At 50.6% G+C, this 23,739-nt stretch overlaps 1 protein-coding gene across 4 annotated transcripts in view; it reads right to left on the reverse strand.

The window, feature by feature from the left end:
* Positions 1-23,739, reverse strand: part of DNMT1 (DNA methyltransferase 1) — a 62,331-nt gene that overhangs the window by 13,076 nt on the left and 25,516 nt on the right. For all 4 annotated transcript variants that reach the window (XM_010373784.2, XM_030935924.1, XM_030935925.1 and 1 more), the window contains 19 exons: positions 23,562-23,596; positions 21,847-21,934; positions 18,486-18,520; positions 17,833-17,914; positions 15,287-15,321; positions 14,918-14,963; positions 14,742-14,822; positions 14,558-14,667; positions 11,027-11,145; positions 9,725-9,817; positions 8,767-8,918; positions 8,448-8,635; positions 8,155-8,341; positions 5,340-5,437; positions 4,988-5,135; positions 3,445-3,560; positions 3,048-3,252; positions 2,463-2,596; positions 282-455 (listed from right to left, as the gene is read on the reverse strand). In XM_010373784.2, the coding sequence (XP_010372086.2) occupies positions 282-455; positions 2,463-2,596; positions 3,048-3,252; positions 3,445-3,560; positions 4,988-5,135; positions 5,340-5,437; positions 8,155-8,341; positions 8,448-8,635; positions 8,767-8,918; positions 9,725-9,817; positions 11,027-11,145; positions 14,558-14,667; positions 14,742-14,822; positions 14,918-14,963; positions 15,287-15,321; positions 17,833-17,914; positions 18,486-18,520; positions 21,847-21,934; positions 23,562-23,596 (2,126 nt within the window). The remainder of the gene's footprint in view (positions 1-281; positions 456-2,462; positions 2,597-3,047; positions 3,253-3,444; positions 3,561-4,987; positions 5,136-5,339; positions 5,438-8,154; positions 8,342-8,447; positions 8,636-8,766; positions 8,919-9,724; positions 9,818-11,026; positions 11,146-14,557; positions 14,668-14,741; positions 14,823-14,917; positions 14,964-15,286; positions 15,322-17,832; positions 17,915-18,485; positions 18,521-21,846; positions 21,935-23,561; positions 23,597-23,739) is intronic.

Raw genomic sequence — 23,739 nt, forward strand, 5'->3', positions numbered from 1 at the left:
TGCCTCAGCCTCCCAAAGCACTGGGATTACAGGTGTGAGAAATCACACCCAGCCAAACCAGTGAGTTCTGACTTTTACAGTCAGCTTTGCTCTGAAATAGCATCGCGGTCAGTCTACACTCCATGCTTTATGTTGTCTATTTGCCACCTATGCCAACGTGATGGCTGGGATAACAGCTGGTGCGGAGGGGTTGGGGATGTCTGTGAGGAGGGGGACACTACAAAGCCAGCCTGGCTCGGCCTGGAGCACCCTGGCCCCAGCTGCTCCGAGGGGGCACTCACTTGAACGTGAAGGCCTCAGGGGGCAGGTACACGCCATCACCGACTCGGTATTGGATGCCGTTCTTGGTGGCTGAGTAGTAGAGGACCCGGCTGTCCAGGTCCTCGAGCTGCTCCAGGACCCTGGGGATTTCTTTTTGCCTCATCTCAGCCAGACGGGCACAGCTCGCACAGAACCTGAAGGAAACAAAGGGACAGAAGCGTAAGGCCCTGAGGTGGCCAGTGGTGGCTGCAGCAGCTACTGCCAGCTTAATCCAGAGACTCTGGCGACCAAGAGAAAACATCTGCAGATGCTAGAAGGAAGGAAGTGGCTTTCTTGTGCTTTGTGTTCACATTCTGAAGGCACTTATTTGAGACCAAAGCCCAGAGAGAATATAGCAAGAAAATCAAGTCACTTTTGAGTCATTGATACAAAAACCCTAAGATATCAATGAACAGAGTCTAGAGTACGGTTAAGAACACACCAGCAAGAGTCCCGAGCGGCTCGGTGAGGAACTTAATCCAGCAGAGACTCTTACTGTTCTCTCTATAAAGCCTCAACAGGTATTTGAGGAAATTCAACATTATTCTTGACTAGTAAGCCCTTAAAGGAGACCTGAAGACAGCCTTAAAAATAGAGATCAAGGCCCAGCATGGTGGCTCATGTCTGTAATCCCAGCTCTTTGGGAGGCCAAGGCAGGAGGATTGCTTGAGTCCAGAAGTTTGAGACTAGCCTGGTCAACACAGTGAGACCCCGTTTCTACAAAAAAAGTTTTTTTAAATTAACCAGGCAGGGTGGTGCATGCCTGCAGTTCCAGCTACTCAGGAGGCTGAGGCAGGAAGATCACTTAAGCCCAGCAGGTCGAGGCTGCAGTGAGCTGTGACCACACAACTGCACTCCAGCCTGGGTGACAGAGTGAGACCCTGTCTCAAATAAATAAATAAATAAGTGAGGTTGGGTGATAATAAATAAATAAATGGGGTTGGGTGATAATAAATAAATAAATGGGGTTGGGTGCGGTAGCTCACGCCTGTAATCCCAGCACTTTGCGAACCTGAAGGGAGCAGATCACCTAACGTCAGGAGTTCCAGACCAGCCTGGCCAATATGGTGAAACCCTGTCTCTACTAAAAATACAAAAATTAGTCGGGCATGGTAGCAGGCGCCTGTAGTCTCGGCTACTTGGGAAGCTGAGGCAGGAGAATTGCTTGAACCCAGGAGGCAGAGGTTGTAATGAGCCGAGATCGTGCCACTGCACTCCAGCCTGGGTGACAAGAGTGAAACTCCATCTCGAAAAAATAAAAATAAAATAAATAAAAAATAAAATGAAAATAGAGATCAAGCCGAAGCCAGCATGAGACTTATAAGAGAAGCACAGATACCCCCAGGGGAGCCCTCTTGGCCTCCCTGGGTCTCCCTGGTTGCCACCTGCTCCTCTGGGGGTGCTGGCTGCTGCTTTTAGTTGAAAAAAGTGAGGTACGGAGGTTAAAAAGAAGGCATGGGGCATTGGACATTAACAAATAAAAGCTGGCCAGGCACGGTGGCTCATGCCTGTAATCCCAGCACTCTGGGAGGCCGAGGCGGGCGGATCACCTGAGGTTGGGAGTTCGAGACCAGCCTGACCAACATGGAGAAACCCCGTTTCTACTAAAAATACAAAAAAATTAGCCAGGCATGGTGGCACATGCTTGTAGTCCCAGCTACTCGGGAGGCTGAGGCAGGAGAATCACTTGAACCCAGGAGGCGGCGGTTGCGGTGGGCCAAGATTGAGCCGTTGCACTCCAGCCTGGGCAACAAAAGTGACACTCTGTCTCAAAAATAAAATAAAAAATAAAAGCTTCCCTCAAAGCAGTCACCCAGTTAGAAAAGAATCGAATAAAAGGTCTCATTTACAGGAGAAAATATCTAAGAAACAGCCAAATACATGCCAAAGCTGGGCACACACTGAAGAACACACGGGAAGTCTTGAAATGGGAAGATGAACCCTGTTCCTTACAAAGCCAATGCCAGGTCATCCACACACTTAAAGCAACTCCAGGCCATCTACACCCTTGAGCGTCATCCATAGTCAGGCTGGCCTTTGGTGAGCAAGAAACACAAACTGGGGGGCCACTGGGGGAAGCCAACCAGACGGAAGCACATGGGAAACAGGAGCGATGTGGGCTGAAAGTGCCTGTTGACCCCGAGCCTGGCCCCAGTGCTCACTTGAACTTGTTGTCCTCCGTTGGCTGGGTTTTTGGAGGGGACTCGAATCTCGCATAGTCTTGATCGTACCACAGCTGGTAGAAGTAGGTCTTCCCGTCATCCCCCTCCAGCAGGGACTCGGGATCCATGCCTCCCTTGGGAGATAAGAATGCGTGTCAGGCCAGGCGTGGTGGCTCATGCCTGTAATCCCAGCACTATGGGAGGCCGAGGCAGGTGGATCACCTGGCCTCCCAGGCTGGTCAGGAGTTCGAGACCAGCCTGGCCAACATGGTGAAACCCCGTGTCTACTAAAAATACAAAAAAAAATTAGCCAGGCGTGGTGGCGGGTGCCTATAATCCCAGCTACTCGGGAGACTGAGGCAGGAGAATCACTTGAACCTGGGACGCAGAGGTTGCAGTGAGCTGAGATCATGCCATTGCACTCCAGCCTGAGCAACAAGAGCGAAATTACGTCTCAAAAAAAACCCAAAAAAACAAAAATACACACACACACAAGATAATACAAATAAAAACAAAACAGAACACATGTCAGCAATTGACCCTCCATGGCAAGGCAGGGGCTCGCGAGGGGCACCAGGCACTCACCTCCATGGCCCAGTTTTCAGATGGGGATTTATAGATGACTTTCACTTTGCTGTGGATATATGAAAGCTGCATATCCTCACATTCATCCACCAAGAACAACTCCAGAGGGTCCGACGTGGCCCCGAGGACTGTGTCTGTCCCAGCGCAGAACCAGTGGGCGTGAAACATCTGCCCATTGATGCTGTCCTCCCACAGCGCCGTGACCCTGGAATCAAGACGGGCATGGGGAGAAGTTCTGACCTGGCCAGCAGATAAGTGACCGAGTCTGGGCAGCGGCACTCGTCCTTTTCGGTTTTCATCTAGGGCAAAAAGCTGCTGGTGCTATTTTGGCAAAACAGGCATCTCCTACTTGATGAGAAAGGACGTGCAGAAGTCAAGCAAAAAGAAAGATGCAAACCTTGCGAGATACAGCGGTTTTGAGGAATCATCTGGAATAACAGAGACACAGTCCCCAACTTCCAGGGTTTCCGCATCAATGCACACCTTCTTATAGTAACTCTTCTTCCCATCAGTCTGAAAATGACAGCATATGTTCAGGGAAGATCATTTTGAGGGTCTTTGCTGGCCTTGACCTGCATGGTTCTCTGTTACTTAATGTAAGACATGACTCCATTTGATCAAGAAGTCAATGAAGAGTTGCTGCTAAAGAGAACATCCCGTTCTACAAGGGCTTCAATAATAAAAAAGAAGAGAACATCCACCTTCCTCGGCTGGATGCTGTAGCCAAGGGAACTCGCGTCCCTCCCACTTCCGCTCTGCCACTTGGGTCCCAGGATTTGATTTTAACAGCATAGCCCCCAACACCTCACCATCGTCTGTAAGGCCACAGCCTGAACCCTGGCCCCTGTCCTGCCTGTCACCCCCTGGCTCAAGCCACTCCAACTGCAGGGGCCTCCTTCCTTTTCTCCAACAAGGTAAGCTGACTGGCACCTCAGTGCAGCTCTCCCCCAGGTGTTCATGTGGCTAGGTCCTACCTGACCATCTCCATCTCAGCCCGGGTGTCACCTCTGCAAGGCCTCGTGGCCCCAGCCTCCTCCCAGCCCCCTACCCTGCAGAGGTACTCATGCCATGCAGCAGTACCCATGTCTGTCCTCCTGCAGGGGCTCAGCCACGGCCCAGGCAGCCAACAGGTGGCAAGCCTCATGCTTAAGTGAACTGACTGCATCTTTATTTATGGACATCAGAGAAGCAACACAGAGGATACTCACTCCTTTCTCTCACACTGTGGTAAAGGAACTGACCCTCAGTGAAGCCGATGACCACAGAACAACTGGGAGGCCATCTGTTGCTGCCCCCAAAAGACCCACCCCACGCCAGAGGGGGCTGTGACGGCTCTCTTGAAAACAAGCTATGAGGGGCCAGGCGCGGTGGCTCCCGCCTGTAATCCCAGCACTTCGGGAGGCTGAGGTAGGTGGATCACTTGAGGCTAGGAGTTTGAGAATGGTCTGGGTAACATGATGAAACCTCGTCTCTACTAAAAACACAAAAAAAGTTAGCCTGGCCTGGTGGTGCATGCCTGTAATCTCAGCTACTCAGGAGGCTGGGGTAGGAGAATTGCTTGAACCTGGGAGGCAGAGGTTGCAGCGAGCTGAGATCATGTCACCACACTCCAGCCTGGGTGATAGAGCAAGACTCTGTCTCAAACAAAACAAAACAGAAAAACAAGCTGAGGGCTCAACTGCCTGACGCCCCTAGAACTGTGTCAAATGCCCATTTTGGGACATTAGGAGAACTGAGCCTTGTGGCCACACAAAAATGCCTTGCTGGTACTGAGCCACAGAACATGGTCTCCTGGCCAGTCCTGCTCCTCTCAGGGGCAAACAGGCAGGTTTCTTGGTGCTGGGGCTCAGGTTGACCAATAGGTCAGGTTGGCAAGATACTAGGGGAACCTGCTTATCGGGAACATGGCAGTGAGCCGAACGAGGGGCTCCAAGGGTTACCTTGACAGCTTCTCCAACCCAAGAGATGCGATTCTTGTTCTGTTTCTTTTTCTTCCCCTGGTGCATTTTTTTGGGTGACGGCATCTCTGGGATGTTATCATCGACTTCCTCATCGTCATCTGCCTCCTTCATGGCCATATTGGGACACCTGCAATGTCACTGGTTATACCTAAGGCCCCTTTTCTAAGTAAGACCAACCGAGGCTGTTTTCGTCCTAACAGGGACAGGCCCTGAGACAATGCCTAACGAAGGAATCCTGGTGCTGTCCCACACACGCGGGCCCTTCTCCACAGTGCATCCGCCACCAGCTGGCAAGTCCTTTGCCACAGGAGGAGGACCCGGCCGGACCTACCTCCGCTCTTGGCAAGCCTGCTTGCTCCGTCCACTGCCACCAAATTTAACCATGTCCTTGCAGGCTTTACACTTCCCACACTCAGGCTGCTGACACACCTAAAAAATGGTATTAAAAAGGCAAATCAGGGCCGGGCACAGTGGCTCATGCCTGTAATCCCAGCATTTCAGAAGGCCAAGGCAGGTAGATCACTTAAGGTCAGGAATTCCAGACCAGCCTGGCCAACGTGGTGAAACCCATCTCTACTAAAAATACAAAGATTAGCCAGGCATGGTAGGGTGTGCCTGTAATCGCAGCTACTTGGGAGGCTGAGGCAGGAGAATTGCTTGAACTTGGGAGGTGGAGATTGCAGCGAGCCAAGATCACACCACTGCATTCCAATCTGGACAAGAGTGAAACTCCATCTCAAAGAAAAAAAAAGGGGGAAATCACACAGCCCTTAGTAACAATGAGACAAATGATGAATTAAGACTTTTAGGTCTCAAAAAATTTAAAAAAAAAAACAAAAAAGGTGAATCGTGGCCGGGCACGGTGGCTCATGCCTGTAATCCCAGCACTTTGGGAGGCCAAGGTGGGTAGATCATGAGGTCAGGAGATTGAGACCATCCGCCAAGGTGGGTAGATCATGAGGTCAGGAGATTGAGACCATCCTGGCTAACATGGTGAAACCCCGTCTCTACTAAAAATACAAAAAAATTAGCTGAGCGTGAGGGCGGGTTCCTGTAGTCCCAGCTACTCGGGAGGCTGAGGCCAGAGAATGGCATGAATCCAGGAGGGAGAGCTTGCAGTGAGCTGAGGTCACGCCACTGCACTCCAGCCTGGGCGACTGGACAAGATTCCGTCTCAAAAAAAAAAAGGTGAATCACACAGCCCTTAGTGACAATCAAACAAACGGTGAATTAAGACTTTTAGGCTAGGCATGGTGGCTCATGCCTAAACCGGTATATTGGGAGGCTGAAGCAGATGTAGGTGGATCACTTGAGTCCAAGAGTTCAAGACCAGCCTGGGCAACATATTAAGACCCCCCATCTCTACAAAAAATTAAAAATTCGCCAGGTGTGGTGACAAATTCCTGCAGTTCCAGCAACTCAGGATGCTAAGGAGGGAGGACTGCTTAAGTTCAGGCATTTAAGACCAGCCTAGGTAACATGGCAAAATGCCATCTACAATATTTTTTTTTTAATTAGCTGGGCATGGTGGCATATACCTGTGGTCCCAGCTACTTGGGAGGATCACTTGAGCCCAGGAGGTTGAGAATGTAGTGAGCTACAGTCATGCCACTGCACTCCAGACTGGGTGACAGGGCAAGACCCATCTCAACAACAACAACAAGAAAAAACAGACTTTTAAAAATGTGCCTGTTTGGCCAGGTGCAGTGCCTCATGCCTCTAATCCCAGCAGTTTGGGAGGCTGAGACAGGAGGACCACTTGAAGCCAGGAGTTTGAGACCAGGCAAGGCAACACAGCAGGACCCTGTCTCTAAAAAAAAAAAAAAAAAAAATTCAGTCTTATTAGAAGTATGGTGAGAGAAAAAATTCCCTTCCCATTCTCCAGATGGGCAAAGGTTAAGAAGCCAGAGAGGTGGTGTGAGGAAACAAGAACGCATACTACTCAAATAAGTTGATAGAACCATTTTGGAGAGCAGTCTTCTAGATCAAACTTAAGAATACACACCCACAGCCTAGCAACGCTATTTCTAAGTAGATACACTTACGAGAAGCTTTGCTCAAGGATGCTGCCTTATATTTATAATACTGAAGAGGTGCCTATCATTGAGAAGTTAGGGTGTTCATTTAATGAAATACTACAGAATATTTAAAATGAAATAACTAGATCTATCTGTATCAACATATAACAGCTGCATAAATAAAAACAAAAGATTTTAGGGCTAGGCACAGCGGCTCACACCTGTAATCCCAGCACTTTGGGAGGCCAAGGTGGGCAGATCACTTGAGGTCAGGAATTCAAGACCAGCATGGCCAACATGGTGCAACCCCGTTTCTACTAAAAATACAAAAAAATTAGCTGGGTATGGTGGCAGGTGCCTATAATCCCAGCCACTTGGGAGGCTGAGGCAGGAGAACTGCTTGAACCCGGGAGGCGGAGGTTATGGTGAGCTGAGATCGTGCCACTGCACTCTAGCCTGGGTGACAGAGCGAGACTGTCTCAAAAAATTAAAAAATTTTTTAGAAATTATAAAACATTGGACACACGTGTGTTAACCAAGAAAAATTAAATAAAACCAAAGTAACAATGGTGACGACATGCAGGCTCCTGTTAAGGGATGCCAGCGGGGATCAAAAGCAAAGCCCTGAAGCCAGTGTTCATCCAGAAGAAAGTCAGGTAATATGTATCAAAATATACCTGGTCTTTGGGTCATAGGACTAGGAGGTTGGTTCCTCCTGAATGAAGTAAACATATATTTTCAAAACTCACAGAAAGGAAGGCCTCCTAAGGGCCTCAAATCTAAGTTGGACAAAGTGCCCACTTAGATGTGAATACTCCCTTAGCACTCCAACGGGGGCCTTCAGACAGTGAGATGCAGGCACAGCAGAGTCACCCAGAAGCCAGGTTCGTCAGTTAAGGACTGTGGCATTATCAGCAAAGCACCCAAGCACGCCTCTGTGGACATCTGTCCTATTGATGTTCAATGAAGCAAGCAGGGTCCTCCCAGACCACTAACTAATTTCTGTCTCAGGGGTCACATTTGAGCAGCCAGAATCTTAAGCCACAGAGAGAAAGTTGGAGCAGTCCTCAGATCAGGCCAGAAGCTGGGCCACCTCAGGGGAGTGGGAGCCCCCACAGGCGAGGTTACCTCGCACACGCCACATCGCCGGCGCTTAAAGGCGTTCTCCTTGTCTTCTCTGTCATCCTTTTCAATTTGCTCTGCAAAGAAAGTGTCGAAGATCTGGTAGACCAACTTGGTGGTGGTGGCTTTTGTGGGTCCCCTGTCCTTCTCCCTGGTAGAATGCCTGATGGTCTGCCGCCTCGCCTGGGCTCGCCTACGGGAGAGGGTCCAGCATCTCAGAGGACTGGGACAGAGGATCGGGACCATGCTCTAACCTCCCCAGTCTCCAGTCTTCACTCTCGTCCCCGCCGCGTCCTTACCTCTGTCCCAGCGTGACCCCGGCCAGCTTGATCAGGTCCCGCATGCAGGGCGTCAGGAAGATGGGCTGCTCGTCACTGTCCCCGGCCTCGTCATAACTCTCCACCTGCTCCACCACAAACTGCGCGTGTCGCAGGAGGGAGTCCTCCGTGAAGCGGTTCAAGTTGAGGCCAGAAGGAGGAACCGTGGTCTTGAAAGAGAACAAGTTTCTCTTATACTTAAGCCAAACTGGCCTAAATCCAACTGAAGAACAGTGTCTGCTGGTTCTGAAGGCAAGTTTCCGGTGGGAATCCCAGATGCTGAGGCCCCTCGATCTCTTACCTCGATCTTGTTGATCAGGTCCTCGTAGGTCGAGTCGGAATTGCTCTGCAGGAACTCCACCACAATCTTGCTGATGTAGATCTTCTCCTGCATCAGCCCAAATATGGGCGCATACTCCGGGCTGGGATCCATCAGAATGTATTCGGCAAACGCTGGGGTGAACAGAGCAGGTGTGAAAAAGGGGTTGGAATCTGATGGCACCTACGGTGGCCACAGGGCAGGGAGGAGTCTACCAAACTCACCCAACAGTCTAAAAGTCATCCTGTACCCAAATGTCAGAAACACAGGGCACAACACATCATAGCTGGCTTGTTCTGAAGAAGCCTGTCCGAGTCAGCCAGAGCAGAGAGCAAAGACTAGCTGAGTAGGCCTACATTGAGCTATCTCTGGTTTTTGGAATTCAGTCTGGGTTTGTGTTGCAAGAGTAAGACCTGCTTTTTTTTTGGGCGGGGCGGAGGGGGGGAGGAGGATGGAGTCTTGCTCCATTGACCAGGCTGGAGTGCAGTGGCGTGACCTCGGCTCACTGCAACCTCTGCCTCCGGGGTTCACATGACTCTCCTGCCATAGCCTCCCACGTAGCTGGGATTACAGGTGTGCACCATCACACATGGCTATTTTTTGTGTTTTGGGTAGATGGGGTTTCACCATGTTGGCCAGGCTTAGCGAATTCCTGGCCTCAAGTGATCCCCCTACCTCAGCCTCCCAAAGTGCTGGGATTACAGGTGTGAGCCACCACATCCGGCCAAGACCTGCTCTTACAACTGGAGAGTCAGTTCCAGAGCTGGTCATAACTAACACAAGAGGCTACCCCAACTGAACCTGCTAAGGTTCCCACAGTCACATGGCCTTCTGCAAGCCTGCTGAGAATTCCCACCAGAGCCCCACCAGCCCCCAGGAAGGAGAACATGAAGGCCCCCTTTCAGACCCCCGGCCAGCCTATGATGGGCCACACACTTACAGGTGCTGAAGCCAATGAGGGCCTTTTCACCTCCATCAAAGCCAGTGATCCACCATTCATTTATGGGGCCAAGATTTTTGCCATTAACACCACCTAGAGCAGAAAAAGGAAAGGGACTAAGGGCTCTGACTCACATCCCAAACCCAGGAGGGCTAAGAGGTGCTCCAAGCGCCCAGCTCAGCAGACATCCCATCAGCCAGGTCGGGTGCTCCTCAGTCACCACAGTGACTTGGCCTACAGCTCTTCCCAGAACAAAGTCTCATGCCCTAACTTTAAGAGGCAGCAGCTCCAGCTGAATATTGCTTTATAAGTATATTTCTATTTATACATATATATAAGTATGTGTGCGTATATGTATAAATACGTGTGTGTATATATGTGTGTATACACATATTTATAATTTTTATAAATTTTATAAATTTATAATTTTTATAAATTTTTTTTTTTTTTTTTTTTTTTTTTTTGAGACGGAGTCTCGCGCTGTCACCCAGGCTGGAGTGCTGTGGCCGGATCTCAGCTCACTGCAAGCTCCGCCTCCCGGGTTCACGCCATTCTCCTGCCTCAGCCTCCCGAGTAGCTGGGACTACAGGCGTCGCCACCTCGCCCGGCTAGTTTTTTGTAGTTTTTAGTAGAGACGGGGTTTCACCGTGTTAGCCAGGATGGTCTCGATCTCCTGACCCCGCGATCCGCCCGTCTCAGCCTCCCAAAGTGCTAGGATTACAGGCTTGAGCCACCGCGCCCGGCCAAATTTTATAAATTCATAAATTTATAATTTTTATTTTTTTTTTATTTTATTTTTTTTTTTTTTGAGACGGAGTCTCGCGCTGTCACCCAGGCTGGAGTGCTGTGGCCGGATCTCAGCTCACTGCAAGCTCCGCCTCCCGGGTTCACGCCATTCTCCTGCCTCAGCCTCCCGAGTAGCTGGGACTACAGGCGTCGCCACCTCGCCCGGCTAGTTTTTTGTAGTTTTTAGTAGAGACGGGGTTTCACCGTGTTAGCCAGGATGGTCTCGATCTCCTGACCCCGCGATCCGCCCGTCTCAGCCTCCCAAAGTGCTAGGATTACAGGCTTGAGCCACCGCGCCCGGCCAAATTTTATAAATTCATAAATTTATAATTTTTATAATTTTTTATAATTTTTAATAGAGGCAGGTTCTTGCTATGTTGCCCAGGCTGGTCTCAAACTCCTGAGCTCAAGTGATCCTCTGGCCTCAGACCCCCAAAGTGCTAGGATTATAGATGTGAACCACCCTGCCTGGCTGTTTTTAAAGTGTGCCCCAAACAATCCTGGACTCCTCCTTACCTTCAAGAGATGGGTCATCATCATAGATTGGTTTTGCTGAACCGGAAAAGAAGAGTTCGATATTCTTCTCGATGAGGCCGGTGTCGATGGGACACAGGTGGCCGTGCTTACAGTACACGCTGGACAGGAAACAAAGCACACGCTTACCAGCTAAGCCATGAAGGTGGGTCTTGGTGCAGACTTCAGATCAGGCACGAAGCAATGAGACAATGTACAAGTCCGACACTCTTTTTTTGTTTTTGAGTCTTGCTCTGTCCCCTAGGCTGGAGTGCAATGGCGTGATCTTGGCTCACTGCAACCTATCCGCCTCCCGGGTTCAAGTAATTCTCTTGTTTCAGTCTCCCGAGTAGCTGGGATTACAGGCCTGCACCACCATGCCCAGCTTATTTTTGTATTTTTAGTAGGGACGGTGTTTCACTACGTTGGCCAGGCTAGTCTTGAACTGCTGACCTCCAGTGATCTACCTGCCTGGGCCTCCCAAAATGCTGGGATTATAGGCTGAGCCACCACGCCCGGCCCCGACATTCATTTTTTTGGTTGCGGGAACACTAAATTAAGACAGTGTTCTATCATCTGGAGTGTCTACCTTCTTCTCCCACCTAAGCATCAAGAGTATGTGTGTCTGCAACAGCAACACCAAAAGATCAGTCAGACTTACAGTGCGGGAAATACCGGTTTCTAGAACAGTTTCCACTATGCAGTGTAGCCACCAGATCTATTCAGCTGCAGAACATTTCCGTCGCTCAAATGTTAATAAAGCCTCATTCCCATCAAGTAGCAGTCACTCTCCAGTCTCCTCCCAACCGGCCCTCAGCCCCCAGCAACCACCTGCTTTCTATACCTATGAATTCACCAATTCAAATACCTCATATGGTTAATTTTATATTATACGAGTCAGACCTCAATTTAAAAAAGTAATAAAGCAGGTTATAGAACAGTGTGAAAAGGGATGTGGGAGAGAAGGACTTCTGCCTCCTTTTGGGCACCCGTGACCCCACTGTCCAGATGCCCCTTGACATTTGGGAGCAGGTTCCTTAGTGAAGACAGAGAGGCAAGATGTCAAACTTAAGGAAAAAGACATGAACTGGGGGTTCTGCTTATGAACCTGCTCATCTAGGCACAAGGATCACCCTTTCCCGGCCAGAGGTGCTGGGCTATCCTCAGAGCCCCCATATGGAGTCTGCACAGGTCTCTGGAGAGCACCCCTCCACCACACTCACCCGGCTTAGTGCCTTGAAAACCAGAAATGCTCAAACAAAAAACGGAACACCTCCTGCGGAGCTCCCCTACTGCGTGCCAGGCATGGCAGACAGAATAGGTGGCAGCCCTGCCCTCAGGATGTAAGGCCCAGAAGAAGAGACAGATAGATGAAGACAGCATGGATCAAGGGAGGGCCTACAGAAGAGGGGGTCCCGCTCCCCGCTGCACAGGTGGGCTGGAGGCTTTCTCCATGGGGAGACATGGGAGAGAAGTTCTAAGTCCCAGGCAGTGGCAGGACCCACTGATTCGCAGGCCAGACCCCACCCATGAGTGGCTTCTATCCGCCACTTTCAGGCCAAGTACAGCAGCATGGAGAGTCCCTAAATAACCCAGGCAGTCCAGCTCCAGTGGACAGAAGGCATGTGACTTCTGTAAAGTGTCCTCCAGGCCACCATCCCACACTCCAGCAACAAATCTATGATAGATCTCAATTCAGGGAGGAAGCTGAGACACTTAGGACTCTGGCAGCCCCAGTCCCAGGCTCCCCTGAGCCTTTGCCCTGATGAAGGCGGGAGTCAGGCCCTGGGGCATGGTAGCCAGCTCTGCCCACCACAGCACACCTCACTCACACCAGCAGGCAGAGGTGTGTGGCCCTGCTTTGGGCCAGGCCTGGGGGGCTAGCAGTTGCTGATGGGTGCAACAGCATCTTGGTCTGGATCGGGATCCCAAAGAAGGAGAGGGAGGGGAACAACTATCAGCCAGGCACAGCCCTCCCAGTGGGTGCAGGAACTGCTGCCTGTGGGTGTTTCCAACAGGGGTCCCCAAGGTACTTCCCCCTCCCATTCACAGAGAGGGAAAACACCACCCAGGCCTAAAAGCTGAGGCATTTCCCATGAAGAACAAGGTGAAGCCCTATAGGGTAACTGCACCCGCAGGCAGAGGGAGCAAAATGGGGTCGGGAATGCCTGAGAGCACGGGGCCTCTGCCCACTCAAGAGCTGACGCGAGCCTCGGTGAAGGTACAGGCCAGATGCCAGGCACGTTCCCTCAGAGGACACGAGAGTCAATGCTACAAGGTCTACAATGCCCTGTGTGGCCCAGCCCCAACCCACCACCACACCAGGCTCGCCATTCACCTTCCACAGCTGGCACAGGCCCCTCCGAGCCCTGGGAATCATGCCCTCTTCTACCTAGGGTGCCCCACCCCGGCCATCCCCTCGGCCTCTTCTCTCGCAAGGTCTTTACTGAAATCATTGCCTCTTCCGTCTTCACAGAACTTCCTCCTCACACTCATTCTCTCTACATGCCACCAGCCTTTTTAAAAATCTGTCATGGCGGCTGGGCGCAGTGGCTGAAGCCTGTATTCCCAGCACTTTGGGAGGCCCAGACGGGTGGATCACGAGGTCAGGAGATCGAGACTATCCTGGCTAACACGGTGAAACCCCGTCTCTACTAAAAAATACAAAAAAAAAAACAAACTAGCCGGGCGTGGTGGCGGACGCCTGTAGTCCCAGCTACTCGGGAGGCTGAGGCAGGAGAATGGCGTGAACCCGGGAGGCGGAGCTTGCAGTGAGCTGAAGTGAGCTGAGATCCGGCCACTGCACTCCAGCCCGGGCGGCAGAGCGAGACTCCATCTCAAAAAAAAAAAAAAAAAAAAAAAAAAATCTGTCATGGCTGTGACTACCCGACAGGTATCATCCATTTTTGGCTCCGTGAAGGCAGGATCTGAGCAGCTACATCGACACCTAGATCACTGGTACCTAGCACAGAGCAGGCCTTCATCTGAGCGTGTGGCCCTCAGGATGTGGGCAGAATGGAGGGGTACTATGTGTAGTGTAAAAACCCAAAAACCAAACCAAAAATCAGCAAAGCTCTACTGTCCCTTCACCATGTTTTCCACGGTGGCTCTTTGAGACGGAGTTTTGCTCTGTTGCCCAGGCTGGAGTGCAGTGGTACCATCTCAGCTCACTGCAACCTCTGCCTCCAGAGTTCAAGAAATTCTCCTGCCTAAGCCTCTCGAGTTAGTTGGGATTACAGTCGCGTACGACCACACCTGGCTACTTTTTGTATTTTCAGTAGGTTTCGCCATGTTGGCCAGGCTGGTCTCAAACTCCTGACCTGAAGTGATCTGCTCACCTCGGCCTCCCAAAGTGCTAGGATTACAGGCATGAGCCACCGTGCCCAGCCCTCCAAGGTGGCTCTTATCCACGAAGTGTTAGCTTAAGACATGTTGCAGGTCAGGCCCTAAAAACCGTAATCTTGAGCCCGTAGACGCCTCTGGGGAAGTGCCTCCTTCTACGAAATACACACACACACACGAAAGTGCACTTACCTGAAGCAGGTCAGTTTGTGCTGGGGAAGCGCCTCATAACTCTCAAAGCCAGACTCGTTGGCGTCAAAGATGGACAGTTTCTCATTTGTCAGCATCTGTGGCTCATCCACCTGAAGGACACAGGGCCGGTGAGCAGAGGGACGAGGGATGGGCAGAGGAAGGCTGGGAAGAGAGCTGCACGTACTGCGTCTGGTGGGTGCTGCCCATATTTGAGGTCGGGGTCGTCCAGGTACTGCCCGCACTGAATGCACTTGGGAGGGTGAGTCTGTGGGAGCAGGAACACAGATGATGGCGCTCAGAGAGCCGCTCCCAGCTGCCTCGTGAGCATCGCCACCAGCTTTATTCCCAGGAGACATTTACCTTGGAGTTCACGACTGTTTTGGCACGAGCCATTTTTTTCTCCGTTCTGGGGGGAAAAAGCACAGGATCGTTTAATTGTTTCAGAAAATATCAAAATCACCTCTGTGAGGTTTCTGCCTGAGGCGCCTGTGGCACACGGAGGCACCAGCTGCGGCAGTGAGGCCCAGGCGCGAGGTCACAGTGGCTCTTCACCGCAGGGGCGTCCTGCCTGATGCATCTTGGTCCTATGTTCACCAACCCAATCCAAAATGAGCCTAAGGTGGCTCCCCAAGGTTGCTCTGGCAAGTACTAAAACCTTTCCCTTTTGCTCTAGAACCCTCATTGTAACATTAGCATCTGCTTTGGATAATGTCAAGAATAAATTCTTACGGTTCTTTGGGGGTCGTTTTGCGTCTCTTCTCCTCCTACACAGGGAAAACAAAAGAGGATTAAAGGGTAAGAGAGTTTTACACCCAGATAGTGCTTTGGTGTTAAGAACTTTGTGATTATCATAAAACAGAGAGAAGGGGGAGGGAGGGAGTGAGAGGGCCAGCAGGTGAGCTCTGATTCACTCTACCATCTAAAGTCATATAATCAAAAATCTTATAGCCAGGCCTGGTACAGTGGCTCATGCCTGTAATCCCAGCACTTTGGGAGGCCAAGGCACACAGATCACTGGAGGTCAGGAGATCCAGACCAGCCTGGCCAAAGTGGCGAAATCATATCTCTACCAAAAATACTAAGATTGGCCGGGCGCGGTGGCTCAAGCCTGTAATCCCAGCACTTTGGGAGGCCGAGACGGGCGGATCATGAGGTCAGGAAATCGAGACCATCCTGGTTAACACGGTGAAACCCTGTCTCTACTAAAAAATACAAAAAAAACTAGCCGGCGAGGTGGCGGGCGCCTATAGTCCCAGTTACTCAGCAGGCTGAGGCAGGAGAATGGCGTAAACCTGGGAGGCAGAGCTTGCAGTGAGCCGAGATCCCGCCACTGCACTCCAGCCTGGGTGACAGAGCGAGACTCCCTCTCAAAAAAAAAAAAAAAAAAAAAAAAAATACTAAGATTAAGCCAGGCCGGCACTTGTAATCCCAGATACTCAGGAGGCTGAGGCAGAAGAATCACTTGAACCCGGGACGTAGAGGTTGCAGGGAGCAGAGATCACACCAGTGCACTCCAGCCTGGGCGACAGTGAGTGAGAGTCCATCTCAAAATTAATGAATAAATAATCTCATAACCAAAAACTTCCTGAAAAGATTCAGAGGGGAAGCCAATTTTTTAAAACCTTAGCTTTCCTGTATAAGTGACACCTCAAGGTAAACAAATAATTGGCCAGGCATGGTGGCTCACACCTGTAATCCCAGCACTTTGGGAGGCCAAGGCAGATGGATCATGAGGTCAAGAGATTGAGACCATCCTGGCCAAGATGGTGAAACCCCGTCTCTACTAAAATTACAAAAATTAGCTGGGTGTGGTGGTGAGTGCCTGTAGTCCCAGCTACTCGGGAGGCTGAGGCAAGAGAATTGCTTGAACCAGGGCGACGGAGGTTGCAGTGAGCCGAGATCGCACTACTGCACTCCAGTCTGGCGACAGAGTGAGACTCTGTCTCAATAAATAAATAAATAAATAAATAAATAACTGGCCAGGCACAGTGGCCCATGCCTGTAATCCCAGTACTTTAAGCAGCCCAGGTGGGAGGACTGCTTGAGCCCAGGAGCTCAAGACCAGCCTGGGCAACACAGTAAAACCCTGTCTCCACAAAAACAGAAAGTTAGCTGGGTGTAGTGGCATCGCCTATATATAGTCCCAGCTACCTTGAAGGCCCAAGTGGGAGGATTGCTTCAGCCTAGGAGTTCGAGGCTATGGTAGCTATAACTGTACCACTGCACTCCAGCCTCGACAACAGAGTGAGACCCTGTCTCAAAAATAAATACTAAAATGTGAAGGTAAGCAAACAATTGATGAGGGGGTATACAGACTGAGTCATGTCCCCTGCAAAATTCATACATTAAGACTAACCTGCTATGTGATTGTATTTGGATACAGAATCTTTAAGGAGACAATTATGGTTAAAAGAGGTAATAAAGGTGGGGCCTCACCCAATAATACCAATGTCCTTGTATTTTTTGTTGTTGTTTTTGAGACGGAGTCTTGCTGTGTCCCCAGCCTGGAGTGCAATGGCGTGATCTCGGCTCACTGCAACCTCCACCTCCTGGGTTCAAGCGATTCTCCTGCCTCAGCTTTCCAAGTAGCTGGGATTACAGGCCCCTACCACCACGACTGACTAACTTTTATATTTTTAGTAGAGATGGGGTTTCACCATGTTGTCCAGGCTGGTTTCAAACTCCTGACCTCAGGTGATGCGCCTGCCTTGGCCTCCCAAAGTGCTGAGAAGACAGGCGTGAGCCACTGTACCCAGCCCCTTTCATTTTTTGAGATAGTCTTGCTCTGTTGTCCAGGCAGGAGTACAGTGGTACAATCTCAGCTCACAGCAACCTCCAACTCCTGGGTGCAAGCAATTCTCGTGCCTCAGCCTTCCAAGCAGCTGGAACTACAGGCATATGCCACCGCACCCAGCTAATTTTGCTGTGTCCCCAGCCTGGAGTGCAATGGTGAGATCTCGGCTTACTGCAAAGTTCCACCTCCCGTGCTCAAGCGATTCTCCTGTCTCAGCCTCCCGAGTAGCTGGGACTATGGGTGCGCACCACCATGCCCAGCTAATTTTTGTATTTTTAGTAGAGACTGGGTTTCACCATATTGATCAGGCTGGTCTTGAACTCCTGACCTCACGTGATTCACCTGCCTCAGCCTGTCAAAGTGCTGGGATTACAGGCGTGAGCACCGCGCCCAGTCTTCTTTTTCCCAAGACCAGTCTGGGCAACATAGCGAAACTCCGTCTTGAAAAAAAAAAAAAAAGAAAGAAAAGCGAGACGTTTACCTTTTCATCCTCGTCTTTTTCATCAGAAATCTGTGGATTTGCTTTTTCAGGTTCTTTTTCTTCAGGCCTCCGTTTGGCAGCTCTGCAGGGTGAACAGATATATAGCAAGTAGCAGCCTAGAAACACCACATCGCCAACTCGCACGGAAAATGACAAACTAATGCCTCCCCATGGGAAAGCAAGTGGGAGCTTTACAGTCACACTGCCAGCTTATCATCCTGAGACGAGGCCTTCAGAGGCCCCAGGGTCCCCGCACATGTCGACATCACCACAGGTTTCTAGAACAGGCTTTCTCTCTTGTTTTCTTTTTTTTTGAGACGGAGTTTTACTCTTGTTGTCCAGGCTAGAGAGTAGTGGTGTGATCTTAGCTCACTGCAACCTCCACCTCCTGGCTTCTAACAATTCTGCCTTAGCCTCCTGAGTAGCTGGGATTATAGGCACCCGCCACTACAGCCAGCTCATTTTTGTATTTTTAGTAGAGACAGGTTTCCACCATGTTGGCCAGGCTGGCCTCAAACTCCTGACCTCAGGTGATTCACCCACCTCAGCCTCCCAAAGTGCTGGGATTACAGGTGCAAACCACTGCACCTGGCCTAGAACAGGTTTTCTCCTGGTTCAGAAAACACAAAAGCACAAGCATTTTAAACACTTACAGATCTTTGGGTTGACTTCTGTGCTTCTTCTCATCCTGAGAGAAAAATAGGGGGGAGGTAGAGAAATAAAGAGGGGAAAAAATTAGTTTCTGAGCCAGAGTGAGATAAAATGCAAACACCAAAGTTACAGGTTAGGGATCCTCACTGTGGAGCTGGAAGACAGGCAGGCCTGGGCAGATCTACCCGGTAGACACGAGGCTTTACTTTCCCTCCCTTAATTCCCCACCTGAAACTAACAAGAGGACACTAAACAACCTCCTACACCAAGGCTTCACAAACTGTTTTTGTCAGAGCCAGAGGATCAGTATTTTCAGCTTTGCTGACCACGTGGTCTGTGTCAGGATGATCATCTCTGCCATGGCAGCACAAAAGCACCCACAGGCAAAATGTAAATGAAAAAGTATGGCTCTGTTCCAATAAAACTTTATTTACAGGCTGTGTGCAGTGGCATGAGCCTGTAAGTCCAGCACTTTGGGAGGCTAAGGCAGGAGGTTGCCTGAGGCCAGGAATTTGAGGCCAGCCTGGGCAACACAGTGAGACCCTGTCTCTACAAAATCTTTCTCTCTCTAGATAGAAAGAGAGAGAGAGAGAGAGAGAGAGAGAGAGAGATGGAGTTTCACTCTTGTTGCCCAGGCTTACTCTATCTATCTATCTATCTATCTATCTATCTATCTATCTATCTATCTATCTATCTAAGAGAGAGATAGAGTTTCACTCTTGTTGCCCAGGCTGGAGTGCAATGGTGTGATCTTGGCTCACTGCAACCTCTGCCTCTCGGGTTCAAACGATTCTCCTGCCTCGGTCTCCCTAGTAGCTGGGATTACAGGCATGCGCCATCATACCCAGCTAATTTTGTATTTTTAGTAGAGACGGGGTTTCACTATGTTAGTCAGGCTGATTTCGAACTCCTGACCTCAGGTGATCCGCCCACCTCAGCCTCCCAAAATGCTGGGATTATAGGCATGAGCCACCACGGCTGGCCTACAAAAAATAAATTTAAAAAGTAGTGCATGCCTATAGTGCCAGCTACTTGGGAGGCTGAGGTGGGAGGATCACTTGAGCCCAGGAGACTACAGTGAGCTATGATAGCACCACTACACTCCTGCACTCTAGCCTGGAAAACAGAGCAAGGTCCTGTCTCAAAAAAAACAGGCCGGGTGTGGTGCCTCACACATGTAATCCCAGCACCTTCGGAGGCTGAGGCAGGTGGATTGTTTGAGGTCAGGAGTTAGAGACCAGCCTGGCCAACATGGTAAATCCCCATCTCTACTAAAAATATAAAAATTAGCCAGGCATGGTAGCACATGCCTGTAATCCCAGCCACTCGGGAGGTTGAGACAGGAGAATCACTGGAACCTGGGAGGTGGAGGTTGCAGTGAGTCAAGATCACACCAGTGCATGACAGAGGGAGACTGTCTTTAAAAAAAAAAAAAAAAAAACGAACCAAACAGACTGAACACAATGGTTCGTGCCTGTAATCCTACCACTCTGCCACTTTGGGAGACTGAGGTAGGTGGATAACTTGAGTCCAGTTTGACTGAGACCAGCCTAGGCAACACGGCAAAACCCTATCTCTACAAAAACTTAAAAAAAACAAAAAAACAAAAAAAAACTAGCTGGACATAGTGGTGCCTGCCTATAGTCCCAGCTACCTGGGAGGCTGAGGTGGGAAGATCACCTGAGCCTGGGAGGTCAAGGCTGCAGTGAACCGTGATGGCACCATTGCACTCCAGCCTGGGTGACAGAGACAACACCTCTTGTGCAAGGGGCCCCCTGGGGTGGAGCAGCCAACAATCCTTGTTCTTTGGGCACTGCTTTTATTATTACTATATATATTTTTTGAGAGTCTCACTCTGTTGCCTAGGCTGGAGTGCAGCGGCATAATCTTGGCTCACTGCAACCTCTGCCATCTGGGTTCAAGTGATTCTCCTACCTCAGCCTCCCGAGTAGCTGGGATTACAGGCACGTACCACGAAGCCCACCTAATTTTTGTATTTTTAGGTGACATGGGGTTTCACCCTGTTGGCCAGGCTGGTCTCAAACTCCTAACCTCAAGTGATCCATCCACCTCAGCCTCCCAAAGTGCTGGGATTACAGTAGTGAGCCACCGTGCGCAGCCCTCACATCCTTTTCTTTTTTTTTTTTTTTTTTTTTTTTTTTGAGACAGAGTCTTGCTCTGCCGCCCAGGCTGGAGTGCAGTGGCCAGCTCTCAGCTCACTGCAAGCTCCGCCTCCCGGGTTCACGCCATTCTCCTGTCTCAGCCTCCCCAGTAGCTGGGACTACAGGCGCCCGCCTCGTCGCCCGGCTAGTTTTTTGTATTTTTTAGTAGAGACGGGGTTTCACCGTATTAGCCAGGATGGTCTCGATCTCCTGACCTCGTGATCCACCCGTCTCGGCCTCCCAAAGTGCTGGGATTACAGGCTTGAGCCACCGCGCCCGGCCTCCTCACATCCTTTTCTACCATGAGGCAAAAGTGTTGGCGGTGTGAGCTCAGGCCCCTGCCAGTTTCCAATAGAGGGCAGGGAATAATGTGAGTACTCCAGTCTGAAGGGATCCCAGGCAAGTGCTGACAGTAAGGTGCCCAACATTTGGACCGAAGAGGTGAGGGACAGGTGGCTGGAGGCAATACCAAAGGCTCTCCTGCTACAGGGTGAGGATGGAAACCCATCAGCGACTGGGTCAGAAGTGAGGGTGCTCGCCACCCAGCAAGCCCGTGACTTTGGGCTCCACTCCCTAGATCGCAACAGGCAGAAACCCAGAGACTCTCTTGGGGTCTTTGGCGTCTCTTAGATAGGAACCCGCTGCCCCACACCGATGACCTAGCTCCCTTCCCTGGAGTTCATGCAGGAGGGCCTGCAGGCAACCTGGCCGTCCTGTACTTTGACAGAGGCCCAGCAGTGCTCCACATGATGCTTTAGGGTTTAAACATATGCACTTGGCTGAACTAGACTGGGGAGGCTGGCAGGGGGACAGCTAGACTCAGAAGAACATAGGAGGCTAGGAAAGAAATTGAGGTGTGGCCGACATGTGTCAGAGCTGACTGTGTATCAAGGCTTCTCAGCAGTGAGGCCTCAGGAGAGGATGCTTTACGCACATCTCAACCCAGGTGCACACAGACCCTCTCTAGTGTGAAAGACAGAGGACAACTGAGTGTTCACTAGGCACCGGGCACAGGCACCCAGCCACAAATCCCGGGCCCCAAGAGGAGGAAAAGGTGACCTTCCCAGAGTCTGGATGACCCCGTGGAGCCTGGGTGGATGGGGCTGGACTTGAACCCAGATGCCCACCCTGCACCCTCCCGCCCAAGCAAACAGGAGCAGAAGAACAAGGGGGAGTTCAGAAACAAAGATCCCGCCTTTACTTTCTCATCTCCGTCTTCGTCCTCGTCAGCGTGCACACCTGCCCTGGCTTCTCTGTCCGGCTCCTCCTTCAGTTTCTGTTTGAGTGTTCTGTCACAGAAGACAACACACACAGGCTGGTCAGCTCGGCGGGGGGGCCCTGCACCAGGGCCAACAGCCCCTAAGGGTTGACACAAGCTCCCCAGGTTCAGAGGACAGGCTGCCTCTCCAGTTTTCACTGCAGGAAGCCCAGAGGGCATTTACTACTCCAGGACTCAAGGTCTTTAGGAACACCGTCAATACCCCATCTGAATGTTGGTCAGAGATGCCAGTGGTTTAATACAAAAAATAGACAAAGGGACGCCATGATTTCTGTGGCCTGATGGGAATCCAGCCTGCGGTAGAGGAAGACCCGTGTCTGGCCTGCCCAGGCTGAGGAGAGCTGGGCTGATGTGCGATCTGCGTCAGTGACCGTGGACAGCTGACTGCACACAGGGGTCTGAGTCTTCACCTACCCCTCTGCCAGGGCCCTGCCGCTGAGGTGGGGTATTCTGCCCACCTCTGGATTCAGGCTCACTCTCAACATTTGCTTCAGCTAATTGTTTTTTCTTTTGTTTTTTTTTTTTTTTTTCTTGAGGCAGAGTCTCGCTCTGTCACCCAGGCTGGAGTGCAGTGATGTGATCTCGGCTCACTGCAACCTCTGCCTCCCGGGTTCAAGTGATTCTCCTGCCTCAGTCTCCCAAGTAGCTGGGACCACAGGCATGCACCACCATGCCCAGCTAATTTTTTGTATTTTTAATTAGAGACGGGGTTTCACCATGTTGGCCAGGCTGATCTTGAACTCCTGACCTCAAGTGATCCAACCGCCTCAGCCTCTCAAAGTGCTGAGATTATAGGCGGGAGCTACTGCACCTGGCCCAAATTTTTTCAACAAAGGTTTGAAAAAGTGCTACTTTTCATTTCTGCCCTTGTGATCTGGCACAGCCACAAGTGTGTACCCAGGCTGGCCAAATTGTGGAGGCAGAGCTGGGTCAGCCCAGCTGTCCCCACTAAGCTAGCTCAAGATCAGCTGACAGCCACAAAGCTGTAGACAAGTGAGCTTGAAAAATGCTCGCTGTTCTAGGCCTCTGGCCTTGGAGTCATTTGTCACACAGCATTTTCACGGCAAAAGGTAAGTGACACAGCTGCTCACTCGATGGCCTTTCACTACCACACAACACACAGCTGTGTGACCAACCCTGAGGAGGGCCCTGGGGTTGGGAGGAGAAATCGAAGCTAACTTCACCCTGTAATCCCAGCACTTTGGGAGGCTGAGGCAGGTGGGTCACCTGAGGTCAGGAGTTCAAGACCAGCCTGACCAATATGGTGAAACCCTGTCTCCACTAAAAATACAAAAATTCGCTGGGCATGGTGATGCACGCCTGAAGTCTCAGCTACTCGAGAGGCTGAGACAGGAGAATTGCTTGAGACTGGGAGGTGGGGGTTGCAGTGAGCTGGGATTGCACCACTGCACTCCAGCCTGGGTGACAGAGGGAGACACCATCTCTAAATTAAATTAAATTAAAATTTAAAAAGTTAACTTCGGCCTTCACTTCAGGGTGGCCTCACCTTTCACAAGTAGAACTCGCCCACTTAGGAGACATATGATTGGTGCCCAGGGTTCCACAGCAACCCGTTATTTTACCAGGATACTTATGTTAGCAATTCAGTTTCACAACATAAAGCACAAACAACTTACGGTTCTTTGGTTTGACTTCGGAGTCTCTTTTCTTCCTAAAGTTGTGGGGAAAAAAGATAAGTTAGTTTTTTTGATTTGGTTTGGATCTTTCTGATCCTAGAGTCCAGTGGTGGGAGTAAAGACTGTCTACTGGCGGGCACAGTGGCTCACGCCTGTAATCTCAGAACTTTGGAAGGCT

Source organism: Rhinopithecus roxellana, chromosome 8, assembly GCF_007565055.1.
Source record: "Rhinopithecus roxellana isolate Shanxi Qingling chromosome 8, ASM756505v1, whole genome shotgun sequence".
NCBI classification, from domain to species: domain Eukaryota; kingdom Metazoa; phylum Chordata; class Mammalia; order Primates; family Cercopithecidae; genus Rhinopithecus; species Rhinopithecus roxellana.